Here is a 14,295-nt window from a genome sequence, read left to right on the forward strand (position 1 = left end):
AGTTCCTGACACCCAAGACCACAGCGGGCCTGTGGCCAACGGGGACAAAAAATCCACAGGTGGGGTTTTTTAACAGCTTGTTCTTAAGAGAGCTTCCCAAACCACAGCGTAATGAGCACTCAGGTGTCTCAGGCCCACGGAGAGTTTAATAGATGAAACCCTGGATCGTCTCGAAGTGGTGGTTGTTAAGAAGTTTAAATATATTGACCGGAAACGGGGAAAAATCAGAGAGTGGAGGAGCCGCTCGCACTGCGGGGCAATCCCTGAGGGCTCGGGGCAGAGGACTGGGGACCAAGCAGGAGCTGGCGGGGTGAGCTCTGCGAAGCTGCCGTGAGACCGAGCGCCCATGGGCCGGTCACGCCGGGTGACCGCTCATCCCCCAACTCCAGCAGGAGCGCGCGCGCAGGCCCCGCGGGCCCGGGAGGGCGGCACGGGCGGGGCCCCAGCGCTCTCACCGCCCGGGGGTGTGGTTCCCGCTGCTGGGCCGGGCGGGGCGGCGGGTTTAAGGCGCGGGCCGGCCCGACCCGGCTCACTTGCGCCTTTGCAGCTGCCACCGCACCACGCCATGGAGCGGCCGTCGCTACATGCCCTGCTCCTCGGCGCCGCCGGGCTGCTGCTCCTGCTCCTGCCCCTCTCCTCTTCCTCCTCTTCGGACACCTGCGGCCCCTGCGAGCCGGCCGCCTGCCCGCCCCTGCCCCCGCTGGGCTGCCTGCTGGGCGAGACCCGCGACGCGTGCGGCTGCTGCCCGATGTGCGCACGCGGCGAGGGCGAGCCGTGCGGGGGCGGCGGCGCCGGCAGGGGGTACTGCGCGCCGGGCATGGAGTGCGTGAAGAGCCGCAAGAGGCGGAAGGGTAAAGCCGGGGCAGCAGCCGGCGGCCCGGGGGTAAGCGGCGTGTGCGTGTGCAAGAGCCGCTACCCGGTGTGTGGCAGCGATGGCACCACCTACCCAAGCGGCTGCCAGCTGCGCGCCGCCAGCCAGAGGGCCGAGAGCCGCGGGGAGAAGGCCATCACCCAGGTCAGCAAGGGCACCTGCGAGCAAGGTGGGCACGAGCGCTTCCCTCTCCAACCCTGACCCTCTCGGCCCAGCGAAGGGCACATCCGACGGGGCGTCCGCGGCGGCCTCGCCCGGCGCTATTCACCTCGATTCCCCCGCGGGCATCCGAGGAGCCAGATGGGAGGGAAAGAGTTGGCAGCCGCGGAATGCCAGGAGGGGTGGGCGACGCCCCCCCTTCTCCTTTTTGGTGGTTTTGAGAGTTTCGTGCGTGCGTCAAGAAAGTGAGAACTCACAAGGCTGGGTGTATATGTAGAAAAGATTTTCCGAGACCTCGGACTTCCCCATCCCCAAAGCGCACCCAACTCGTGCTAACATCTGTCCATTTCTTGTCATTTTCTTTCTTGGCTTGGGGATGTAGAGAGAGGTGAAGTCATGAGATGGGGGAAAGCAGTTTGACAATGAAATATAAAGTAAGGACTTCCAGACAGATTTTTTTTTTTTTTTTTTTTTTTTTTTTAAGACAGGATCTTGCTCTGTCGCCCAGGGTAGAGTGCAGTGGCATGATCTCGGCCCACTGCAACTTCCACCTCCTGGACTCAAGCGATCCTCCTGCCTCAGCCTCCCAAGTAGCTGGGACTACAAGCCTGTGCCACCACGCCTGGTTAATTTTTGTATTTTTTTGTAGAGACGGAGTTTCACTATGTTGCCAAGGCTGGTCTCGAACTCCTGAGCTCAAGTAATCCTGGCCTGCTGGGATTACAGGCATAAACCACCGTGCTCAGCCCTGATTTCTTAGTATTGAAGAAAATAGTCCACTTTCTAAAAATTAAAGGTTCTCAGACAGTAATCTAGCTAATTATTTGTGGGCAAAAATAAAATACAAACTCTTTGAAGAATGTTTTTGTGATGCACTTTGTTGTCAACCTTCTGATCATTTTGTTTTCCCTTCCTGTTTCTTTGATTTGTATTGTTTTGCATAATTTGTCCCCAGGATGCACTGTTCAGAAATGTCTTTGAGATTGTTTGATTGTTTATTTTATTCCAAGCAAGTCCAAGCTTGCTGTAAATGAAATAAGAAAATAGGCCGGGTGTGGTGACTGATGCCTGTAATCCCAGCACTTTGGGAGGCCAAGGTGGGCAGATCACGAGGTCAGGAGTTCGAGACCAGCCTGACCAACATGGCGAAACCCCATCTCTACTAAAAAACAAACATATAAAAATTAGCCAGTCCTGGCTAACACGGTGAAACCCCGTCTCCCCACTAAAAAAAAAAAAAAAAAAAAAAAAAAAATACTCGCTGGGCAAGGTGGCAGGCGCCTGTAGTCCCAGCTGCTCGGGAGGCTGAGGCAGGAGAATGGCGTAAACCCAGGAGGCGGAGCTTGCAGTGAGCTGAGATCCAGCCACTACACTCCAGCCTGGGCACAGAGCCAGACTCTGTCTCAAAAAAAAAAAAAAAATTAGCCAGGTGTGGTGGTGCACACCTGTAATCCCAGCTACTCAGGAGGCTGAGGCAGGAGAATGCTTGAATCTGGGAGGCGGAGGTTGCAGTGAGCCGAGATCATACCACAGTACTCCAGCCTGGGCAACAGAGAGAGACTCCATCTCAAAAATAAAGAAAGAAGAAAATAAAGTCTGGACTTGTAAACACACACACACACACACAGAGAAATTTTAACTCTAATGCCTGAAATAACATTTTCCATTGGCAGTATTTTCAAGGGAAAGTCAGACATTCAATGTTGGCAGCTCCTAATCTTAGCTAAGGTAGAAAAGGGAGAGGAGGCAGTTCTGAGATTACAGAAGCTATTGCTTCTTTAACACAGTTCAGACTTTCTCCAGAATTTCCAAATTCTTTCTTTAGAGCTTTTCCCCGAAGTCCACAAACTAATAGATTGTATGTCATCAATTTCCGAGTTCACTACTGAAAGCCTTAAATTGTGTAACTCACTATTAAATATTTATAGTATCATCACCTTAAACTTAGAAAATTGCAATCCAAAATAATCTGCATATGTTTCCAATAGAAACAGTTATGTGTTACTTTGGATCTCACTTGTCAGTCACGTAATGAAAAGATAAATGTGCATTATTTAAGAATTTATTCCAAATATTGAGATTTTCCTATAAACATTACAGTGGGGAACTTTCTCTATAGGTTTTCCAAAACGACAGATACTTGCTTTATCCGAGCAGAAGGTTAGCTTGGTGATTGTTCAAGTGTTGTCAATTTCTAGTTTATACTTAATATTCCTTTTTCTCATCTGCTACTTACATCTCCAAACACTCACACAGTCTGATTATAAAATATTGAGACCGTCATATAGAACCAGTTTCATAACCTCATTACCACGTCCACCCAGCTCAGTGCGTCTCCAGACTGCAAACCCTTTGAGGGTTCCAGCGTGGCTTTTCTTTATATTTGGGGAAATGTTCGAGAAAACAGCATCTAAAACTGGAAACCTTGACTTAAATTAGCCATTTCTTCTCATCCTAAATTGAGAGAGATGAGGTCTAAATGGCAGAGACAATTTGTAGGAGAATGCCAAAGACAGCAGAAGAGAATGGGAAGCCTTTCCCAGAGCAGAACCTTTCCACTGCAGAGACAATAGAGGGATCCCTATCATGTCCCCTAAATATTTCTTCTGACACCTGAATGGGTTTTGACAATCATAGAAGCAAACTGGACAGAGTGCCATTTACTTCTGTGCCATTTCATACTGGGGCTTTGCACAGAATAGGAAATGCGTTGTCTAGGTTCCTCTAGACCTCTAGGTTCCTTTCTATTCTCAGAAGAAACTTGAGTTATGCTTGAGTATAACTTGAGTGGGGGCCAGGTAGGGGCAGCATTGTGGGATTCAGCCACAATGGTGTGATTCAATCTGCCTTCTGGTCTTTTGGTTCCATTTAACATGCATTTACTGAGCAGCTAACTTGAGTCAGCACTGTACTAGGTGCTATATACCAGGGATGTACAAAACAGATTTGATGTTGCTGATTAAGAAAGTATCTGTACAAGTTACAAACTCACCTCCCAGAGCACTTGCCCTGGAGCCCTGGAGCTTGCCCCAGTCTTCCTCCTTTTGTAAGATCACCACTTACCCACCTGGGAAGAGATCTTGATCTGCTTGTTTTCCATACCTCTCTGGTAGAAGGCAAAGCGATCTGCTTGAAAATATGTCTGAAAGATAATCACCAAATAATTTCGAATCTTGGAACTGTCATTATGAATTTACTGCCATTAGATTGTATTGAGGTCCCTGAAGTCATAGGTAACCAGATGGGGGAATTTGAAGATTCCATTTAATTAAAAGAAGTTGATACAAAGAAACTAAGTATATAATAAAATTTCATAGTTGGAAGAGAACATGATGCTTCTCTATTCCAATTACTGGTTATACCTGTTGTTCACAGTCTTTTAAATCTGAGCTCTTTGGCAATCCCATTTCAGCCGCTTTGGTCTCGTTAGGTACCATCCTTTCTCCCTCAGAATTAATTTTCACTCCTGTAATCAGAATGTTACTCTTAAGGGTCTCCCTTCTTAGTACCTTTAGGACCAAGTTCAAACTACCTAGCAGGATATAAGAGGCCCTTCATGATATAACTCCATTCTATTATTTTGACCTCTTCTCTCTAACCTCTTTTATGCACTAGCCACAGTAAATATCTGCTATTCACACTTCAGCACATATGTCTCTATGCTTGCATGTCTCTGTAGATGCTGTGCCTTCTGCCTGCAACACCTCCCACCTCCACACAGACCACAATCGCACCCTCCTTCACTTCCTTTCCATCCTTTGAACTCTTACCTATGATCCTTTTGTAGTTCATAAGCATGATGATTGAGCGTTCATACACATGTGTGAGGTATGTCACCCCCAAACCTTTTATGACATTGGCACATTACCTGTCTGACACGAAAGAAAAAAAATTTTGCAAAATGAGCTCTTACCTAGCCTTCAAGGATCAGCTCTGTCACTTTCTCTGTGAAGTATTCTGACTTTCCCCCACCCCAAAATGATGTATCTGTTCTTCTAGGACTATGCATCCAGCCATGGTTTCAACTAATATTTATTCCACGTGTACTGTGTGTCATATATAAGAGGCAGTATAGCAGAGAAGTTAAGATGAGGAGCTCTCAAGCCAGACTCCCTTGGTGTGAATCTTGACCACTTACTAACTATAGCCTTGAGTAAGTTATTTGACCTGTCTGCCCAAGGTCTTGCTCTCTTGTAAGACAGGGATTATAAGCATTATCTGTCTCATAGGGTTGTCATGAAGATTAAATGTCATGAATATTATCCATAGAAAGCATTCGATGAACGTTAATTGTTGTCATTATTCAACATGAAATTAAGCTCCGGGTGGGAAGGGAGATTTTGCTCCCTCATATAGATAGACCCAAGGACCTAGATAAGTGCATGGTATGTAGCATGTGCTCTAAACACATGTCTAATGCATGAATCAATGAATGAATCAACCTGTGAATTGGCTAGGCACTCTCCTAATCTCAGGGTAAGTAACCTTGAAGAAGATACACAGAAACAAAAATGTATTTTCACACAATGTGTATATGCTGTGAAGGGTGTACATCAGAGAAATAGGATAGAGACTCCAGATGAATGAGCAGTATTAAGTGAGATGAGTAGAGCCATGCTAAGAACACTTGGGAGGATTTCAGCAAAGGGAACAGCAGGGCCTCGGGCCCCGAGTGGAGAACAAGTTAGCTAGTACAGACCTTCGCCAACTGCCACAGAAGGACTCTTTGAATGTCTGTCTTCCCCACTAGACTGTAAGCATTGTAAGAGAGGGATTTCATCTTATAACTCCTTATAAACACAGTGTCTGGCTAATAGTTGGGCATATCATAAATATTTGTTGATTAACAAAGGAATTCTCTTAAGAAAGCACCTTCCTGTTTGGAAATGCAGGAAAGCCCCTCTCCCGCCTGTCTGCTCTCTTTCCTCCTGGCATCTTCTGCCTTCCTCAAGTCTAGGCCAGGAAATTCATCTGACATTGACTTGCCTTCCCTTCTGTCATCAACAATCCTGAACCCTAACATTGGACGGTAACTTTTCCCCCCAAATCCCAACACTTCCACGTCCCCTTGCTGAGTAGAATTAGGTCCAGAGCTATAGAAACTGTTGTGTAAATGGAAAACACTTCAGTATAGATTTTGATTTTTCAGGAACTCATTTTATTTGATGAGTTTTAAACCTCCATTCTTTGAGATGCTCATTTTAGATTCATTAGACACATTTTTTATGTTGATAATATATCATTTAAATGCCCACGTTCTACTACTATCCTTCAGTAAATTTATGAACTTCATTGAAAGTTGAAACAAAGGGGTTTCAAATTAAATGGAGTCATTAATTGTCTGGTTTATCTTGGGGGAGTACAAGTCAGTGTAATATCATTAAACTAACACAGTAGTACCATGAGGACTGTCAGCCAGAGGGGGGGACCCAGGTTCGTGGAGGAAAAGCCAGGAATCACTTAGTGGAAGAATGATGTCCTGACTGAGACAGGGATAAGAAGGAACTGGCTGGAGAAGAGCTAGTATAGAGGTTGTGGTAGAGTTAGAAGGGAGATGAGAAGAAAACTATATATATATATATATATATATATACACACACACACACACACACACACAATAGAATACTAATTCAGCCTTTAAAAAGAAGGAAATTTTGTCATTTGCCACAACATGAGGGGACCTGGAAGACATTATATTAAGTGAAAAAAGTCAGGCACAGAAAGATAAATGCTATGTAATCTCACTTATATGTGGAATCTAAAAAAAGTCAAACCCATAGAAGCAGAAAATAGAACAGCAGTTACCCGACATGGGGTTGGGAGGAGGGGACAGCATTGGCAAGATGTTGGTCAAAGGACACACAATTTTGGTTAGAGAGGAGACATAAGCTCAAGAGACCTATTGTCCCTCATGGTGATTATAATGAATAACAATATATTATATACCTGAAAATTGCCAGCCTGGGCAATATAGTGAGACCTCGTCTCCATAAAAAAAAACGAAAAATTAGCTGGTCGTGGTGGTGCACACCTGTAGTCCCAAATACTTGGGAGGCTGAGGCGGGAGGATTACTTGAGCCCAGGAGGTCAAATCTGCAGTGGGCCATGATCATACCACCGCACTCCAGCCTGGGTAACAGAGCAAGACCCAGCCAAAAAAAAAAAGAATTTCGAAGATAGTAGACTTTAAATGTTGTTACCACATACACAAAAAAAGTATGTGAGGTAATGCATATGTTAAATAGCCTGATTTAGCCATTCCAAAATGTCTACATATATAAGAACATCGTGTTGTATACCATATATATACAATTTTCAGTTATCAGTTAAAACAATTTTTTAAGAGAAAGGAGATAACCAGAGCATAGCCAGCAGAAGGACTCACATGTGGTTTGGTGGGATTGCCTGCGGAGAAAGAGGCAGCTGGCCGCATGAAAGAGCCCAGTGATAGGGGAGGGCCTGTGACCCCTTAAGGAGCTGAGACGCTGTCACAGAGCAGTGGGAGCCGCTGAGTGATGGAGCTGGATTTGTGCTTTTAGAAAAGCTTTGTTGGCTACTGTTGGGAGTGTGGATTGGAAGGGGACGAGACTACAGTCAGAGACACCCATAAGGAAGCTGTTTCTGTAATCACAACAACAGATGCCTGCACTCCTTCCCAAGACCTGTTTCCCTCTTAGATCTTAGAAGCGCTGTCAAATCCAGGTTCCCAGCCTGCCATGGCAAGCTGCTTGCTACTTGGGAGTGAAAAGCCCTTGAGGAGCTTTTCATTATTCAGTGACTGCTCATTAACTTCCCTCACCTCACTTGCCTTATTAGCCAGTCCTGCCTCCAAATTACCACCACTTGCTCCTTTCAGGAGTCTCTTCCCCCTAAAGTCCCTATTACTCTTTCTCTCCGCTTTCAGATCAAAAACAGAAAAAGTCACATTCCCTAAGAGCCTGCCCCAGTCCAATAGAAATGCTTTAAATTTTTTTCTGACCTCAGCTGCCCTTCTTGAGCACAGAAATTTCTAGAATATTGAATGAATCACTGGTTCTTCATTATCACTTTGTCCAGTTTCAATCTCTGCATTTTAGGAAAGATTTGAAAAACTGAAGGACAGAAAGTGGGGTCTTAGAGGACTTAGGATTCTTTCAGAGGAAAGTAAAGAACAAGTTAATGTGTCTTCATCGTTTGGGAATTAGTTATTAAATCGAAGGTGCCTGACAAATTACTCTTTTAAATCAGTTCTTCAGGAGGACGGCACTAAAAGGCCTGGAATTAAATAGCCACAAGGCACGTTTAGATGACACAATGGAAGAACTTTCCAGTAAAAACTGTTGAATAGGATACTGTGTTCAGGCAGAAGTCAGGAGACTCTCTTTAAGAGAACTGAGAAATAACTTGAGGGGGAGGGGGCCACATCTGGGGGAGGATTTTATAATTTTTAAATCTCTTAAACTATACAGCTTTAATATGGAATGATTAAAATGATTAAGCTGAGCAGGCATTTGTTAACATCCTGAAATATGATTTCCATCCTGTCCCTAGAGCCTGTCCTCGGGGTCCACTGTACACTGGACTTCTAGAAGAAACTGCCTTATAAGGCTCTCTTGGATAGTTCAGTGACAGAACACCCTTGGATGGAGTCCAAGGCCAGCTAGCCTTCACTGATTCAAAATTCCTCCCCACAGTGGATGAGATTATGATGCTTCCTTTACCTCAAGCCACCCATGCCCCACAAACAATCTGACCTCATCTGTGTTTTTCATTGTTAGGCAAATAACATCTTGTTTTTAGCAGCTGGGGAACCCTGAATTATCATCAAAAGAATTTTTAAGCCAGGGAATATAAGTATAACCTTTTTTTGAAATGTAAGAGTGGCACAATTAGAAAGCTTTGAAATGGAAGGAGACTTAGGTATATATGAATTAATAAGCCCACTTATTTAAAGCAATTTCAAAGATTTCCCAGTGAGTCTTTTACTCTTATGTGGGGGTAGCGGTGGAGGACTAGAAACGTCCAAGGGAAGCTTCCCCCAGCTTGTCATATATCACTTTTCCAGGTCAATCAAGACCCTCTCCTCCACCGGGCCCTCTGAGAGAAAATGAGATCAGAAGAAAAAAGCCAGGATGATAATGAGGGGGAAAAAAAAGTTTATTTGTTTATTTTTTTTAACTTAAAATTGATTGTGTTAAATAGTTGATCTCTGTTTTATCCCAAGTTGGATTAATGGCAAAATGATTTGGCCTTTTTGAAAAAGCTAATGTGTTGAATTGCCTTTACTGTTTTACAAAGGAGAGCGGGTCAAGGTTAATTAGAAACAGCTGGAGCTAACAATAAGCCTCACCCCCATCAGTGTCCCTACCAGGAGAGGGTTACCAGGGAGAGGAGCAGTCCAGGGTATCCAGGGAGGAGCTGCTGGTTCCAAAAGCAGGCCAGAGTTGCAGAGAAGTTTTGTGTCTGAAAAATAAGAAAGGTTCATTTCAGGTGAAACAGACCTAGGAACCCTGTGTTGACAAAGCCCCATTCATATGGTATGAAGTTCCCACAGTAAAGAGCACTGACTAGGCCAAGGCCAACCCAACAGGTTCAAAGTAGGCCTGGCCACTGTGAAAAAACAACCCCCTCAGAACTTCAGGAGAATGTATATAATAAATGGAGGTACAATTTCATACCTTCACAGGATTATTGAGAAGGTCAAATTACATAACAGATATGAAAGCACTGTGTAAACTATGTGGACTGTGTGGCACCAAATAACTGTAAAGAATTATTAACTAGACTGTAAATGCCTTAGGGGCAAGGAATACATCTGCATCATGCCTCCTAGTGAGTGATAATGACAACAGGTATTTGTGAAGTACTTGACAGTTTGCTAAGGGCTTCTGTGGATTTTCCTCATTTGCTACTCATAACAATCCTGGAAGGTAAGGGGACACTACAGGTCAGACATCACACAGGTGGTAAATAGCAATTCTGGTACTTACTTTAGGTATTCTACTATAGCCTTGCAATTCAAAGTGTGGTACGTAGACAAGCAGCATCGACTCTCTGTGCTATCTTTCTTTTTTATAAACTCAGAATTATTTAAAAATAGGTTTCTAACAAAAGAGATTCAGAAGAGTCAAACCCTTGGGTGTGAAAAAGTTTTAGGAAGACTTTCTGAATTTATTTTGCCTGTATTTTGTTTTTGATGAATGAGCAAGGGGGATATATGATATATTTGTGTCTAAATAGATCTAAAAGAGCTCTTTCATTAGCATAAAATAAACATTCTGTATGATAACAAAGTTTATGTCAGAGTTGAGATGGCTTTTTATGGTACATATGGTGTGCCTTCTAAAAAATGTCATATTCAGTGAAAGACAGTATTTCTTAAAATGAATGAATGTCTCTGAGGTAGCTAACATTAGTCCTTCTATGGCCAGATTAAAAGTCTTAGAGTGGCACAGTGGCTCTTGTTTGTAATCCCAGTACTTTGGGAGGCCAAGGTGGGAGGATCTCTTGAGCTCAGGAGTTCAAGACCAGCCTGGGCAACATAGTGAGATCTCATCTCTACTAAAAATAAAAATAAATTGTTAATTAGCCAGGTATGGTGGGAAGCACCTGTAGTCACAGCTACTCAGGAGGTTAAAGTGAGAGAGTCGCTCTAGCGCAGACATCAAAGCTGCAGGAAGCTATGATGGTGCCACTGCACTCCAGCCTAGATGACACGGTGAGACACTGTCTCAAAAAAAAACAAAAAAGAAATAAGAAATCTTAGAGCCTGGCAGGGCACCGTGGCTCATGCCTGTAATCCCATTGCTTTGGGAGGCTGATGCAGAGGATCCTTTGAGACCAGGAGTTCAAGACCAACCCTGGCAGCATAGCATGAGACCCTGTCTCTACCAAAAAAAGAATTAAAATATTAGCTGGGCTTGGTGGTGTGCCTGTAGTCCTAGCTACCTGGGAGGCTGAGGTGTGAGGATCACTTTCACCCCAGGAGGTCAAGGCTGCAGTCAGCTATGATTGTGCCACTGCACTGCAGCCTGGATGACAGAAGGAGACCCTGTCTCATAAAATAGAAAAACCTTGGAGCCCAACCCTTCAGTTGCAATCCAGAGGCTCTTGAAGGATCAGCGAGTGTGCTAGGGCTGCTGGCACGAATATTAGTCCAAGAAAGACCTCTGGGAGCATAATGTTTGCATGTGCTGTTTGATCATTTTCCAGGCCTTTCTAGTAACTCTGAGTAGGGTAGAGGAAAATAATCACTAAGGTAACTGTCAACATGCTCAAGTATTCACTTTCACCTGAGGTTTAACCCTGAATGTTGACCTTGACCTCTGACCCCAGCACTGTCCCACCATCAATTTTCCCAGTTTGAGTAATAATATTTAGTCCACATCTAAGCTGTGGTCTAAGGAATTTGCATTTTTTTTAATTGAAGCATATTTTTGTCAGCTAGGTGACAGCTTGCAGAAGGAAAATTCATGCAGGGGTTTGAGAATTCAATTAAGCATAATCCATTTAGACTTTTTGAGGGAGAAGAAAAAAAGAAGGCTTTCATATTCTTACAGGCAGAAAGGCAGCTGACTCCAATCATCCTGTTCTTTCATGTTGTTTTTCTTGAAGGGAAGTCTCCAGCTTCTACAGAGGTTTGTCTTTTTCTCTGAGTGAGAAATGCTCAAAGGCATTTTCATTTACATCACCGCAGATTAGTGGGCCAGTGGTCAAGTGGTTGAATTGGGAAAGCTTTAGATCTGACATCTGTTCTGCTGTCTTCTGGCCTGACCCCAAGCAAGGGAGAAAATTTATCAAGAAATAGATCTCCTGGAACATTCAGAAGGTTTTGAAAGAGACCACACAGAAATGAGGCTTCAAGAATATTTTAGGGTAGCCCAAGCCTGCAGGATTCAGAGCCTGCTCCTTCTCCATGGGAGCTTTCAGAACTTTCTGCTCTGGGAATAGAAATCCAAAAGTGAATTTCAATAGCAGATGCAGCAATTACACTGCACCCCTGGCTTCCAAAGGACCCCCCTCAGGAAGCCATAGAGCGTTTGATGGAGAATGAAAGGCTTGTGTAGCAGTGCTCTCTGAGTGAGAGAGGGGAGATGAGAGACCCACGCAGTGTGGCTGCTTAGTAGAAATGCTCAGCTCAGTGGGAAAGGGCAGGCTGGGGCAGAGATCAAGATGCCGCCAGATATTCGACAGTCCAGGGCTTCGGAGCCAGAGGTCCCTCTCTGCTCTGTTGTGTCTCAGATCAGAGCCTCACAGCAGGACGAAAAAGTTGATCTGACTTGGCTGTTTCTGCCCTGCTGGGCCTTTGGTTCACTAGAAAATAACTGGAAGGGCAGGGCAGGCCTGTTCTGGACCCAGTTGCAATGTGGCAAAGTGAGCAGCTCATGTCCCTTCCCCACCTCCCCATGTCCTCTCATCTGAAGCCTCTTTCTTTTCACCCATTCGGGCTGGCCTGTTACTGCATGCTGCCCCTTTTTCTTGTCTGACTGAACTCAACCACGTGGGATTTTCTTTTCTCCACCCACCAACCCTTTCTTAATTACAGTTACAGAGCTTGGCCAGTAACCTTATAAATGGTGAGTCCTGCTCAGTCCACTCCTCCTAACTCCATCCCCAGACTTACGAGCCACCTGACATTCCCCCATGAGAGAGCAAATAAGCAAAAACTTGGCATGCCACCTCTGAAAGGCAGCTCGCTCAGTCCATGTCATCCAGGAGAGATGGTCAGCCCTTTTTTTCTTGATGCTCCATTGGAATGAAGTTTTTCACATGCCTTAGGATCATAATCCACCCCATATATCAGCCCCAAACCTATCTCCTTTTTTAGGACAAGCCCAAGGGGTAGGAGAGATAGCTGTAACCCCATGGTGTGACTGTGGATTTGACAGGTCTGCAATGCTCACCCCAGGGCTGTCCCTACCAGTTACTTTCAACTCTTTGTGCCAGGTCACTCAGAAGCCAAGATTGGCTGGTATACACAAGGAAATATAGCAGAGTGGTTAAGGAGATGAACTTTGGAGTCAGACCACCTGAGTCAAATCCCCACTCTGCCACTTAACTATTTGTGTGACCCTACCTCCTTCATTCATGATTTTTTTTACCTGCAAGACAGGTATAATAACAATGTTATTATACTTAGAGTTTGGGGAAGTTAAGTGAGGCAATACATGAAAAACATTGGTACCTGTTTCATTTCCATTTTTATTGTTATTAGCATTATAGAACTGAGTATGAATTAATATATTAGTGGCTTGCTGATGTCCTACTTTGACCAGTCCAAACACAATACTGCCTCATGTGTTCCCAGGTTAGATCTGAAACCTATGTTCAGACCTGCGTAAACAAAATGACTGGATAGTGTTCTTAAAAAGAAAATTCCTGGGAACTTCTATCTTGCTCTGCAGAGATTCTAGAACAGGGAGTTCTGCCCATCTTTTGAGAGATCTCCGAGTCCAAATGCAGGCAGTCTAATGGGAACCACCCAGGATGCTAGCCAGAGGACATGCTTTGCTTTACAGCATAGAATATTTCCATCTTCAAGCTCATTGTCACTCCCATTATTTTTAATAACACCTTTTAGATATAGAATAATTTTGGATTCAGATGTCACTCACATTTAGTAATCATTGGACTCTCTCCTCCCTGGGTATTCTACCAGTATTTTATACATAGGAAATACTCAGTAATTTTTGTTGGATGGTTCATGGGGGAAAAAAATGAAGTACTGGCTCCAAAGAGGAATGTGAACCAAAATCACAGAGTTTGGCAGAAAAAGAGCACAATTAGTGCCCATTAGGTACACATTGAGTATTATCTTTGGCTTTTAGAGTCTTATTGGTGGAAATAATAAAGTTCTTGCTGCAATTCATGTGTCTCTTCTTTGGCTTATACATGTAGCCTCAGCTTAGCAGGAACTCATTCTTTTAAAACCATTTAAAAATCAAAACATTCAACTATAAACAGATGTATTTAGACTCAGAAAGTGCCCACTTAGGTTGGTTCATTGCATCTGTCTGAGAGGTGATAATGTCCACCTTCCAGTGTGGGTTGACGAGTAAAGAAATGAAGGTATGGAGAAGAGGTTTAAGAAACTGGATAACTTTTGAGATCCACCAGCGCCAGCAATTTTGAGTGAAATTGGCAGAACATTGGGACTACTGACTCTCCATGTACTGTGCACTCTATCACCTTCTAAAGCAGTGGTTCTTCAGCTTGGCTGTACATCAGAATCACCTGGGGAGCTTTACAGAATGCTGATGCCTGAGTTCCACTCCGAGATTCTGATT

General features: G+C 44.2%; 2 protein-coding genes and 1 non-coding gene across 3 annotated transcripts in view; 2 read left to right on the forward strand and 1 right to left on the reverse strand.

Annotated features, from left to right (window-relative positions):
* Window positions 1-531: 531 nt before the first annotated feature.
* Window positions 532-14,295, forward strand: part of IGFBP7 (insulin like growth factor binding protein 7) — a 77,819-nt gene continuing 64,055 nt past the window's right edge. Inside the window, exon 1 of the mRNA XM_001083041.5 lies at window positions 532-1,040. Coding sequence (XP_001083041.3) covers window positions 566-1,040 — 475 coding nt within the window. The 5' untranslated portion in view covers window positions 532-565. The remainder of the gene's footprint in view (window positions 1,041-14,295) is intronic.
* The window catches only part of POLR2B (RNA polymerase II subunit B), a gene marked incomplete at its 3' end in the record, with an annotated part of 126,819 nt that continues 113,333 nt past the window's right edge, over window positions 810-14,295 (reverse strand). The window contains 1 exon segment of the mRNA NM_001261497.1: window positions 810-1,042.
* LOC114678592 (small nucleolar RNA U13) lies at window positions 4,806-4,908 on the forward strand. The gene has a single exon (XR_003730026.2). It is a non-coding gene; the product is annotated as a small nucleolar RNA U13 (small nucleolar RNA).

Source organism: Macaca mulatta, chromosome 5 (genome assembly GCF_049350105.2).
Source record: "Macaca mulatta isolate MMU2019108-1 chromosome 5, T2T-MMU8v2.0, whole genome shotgun sequence".
Taxonomy (NCBI): domain Eukaryota; kingdom Metazoa; phylum Chordata; class Mammalia; order Primates; family Cercopithecidae; genus Macaca; species Macaca mulatta.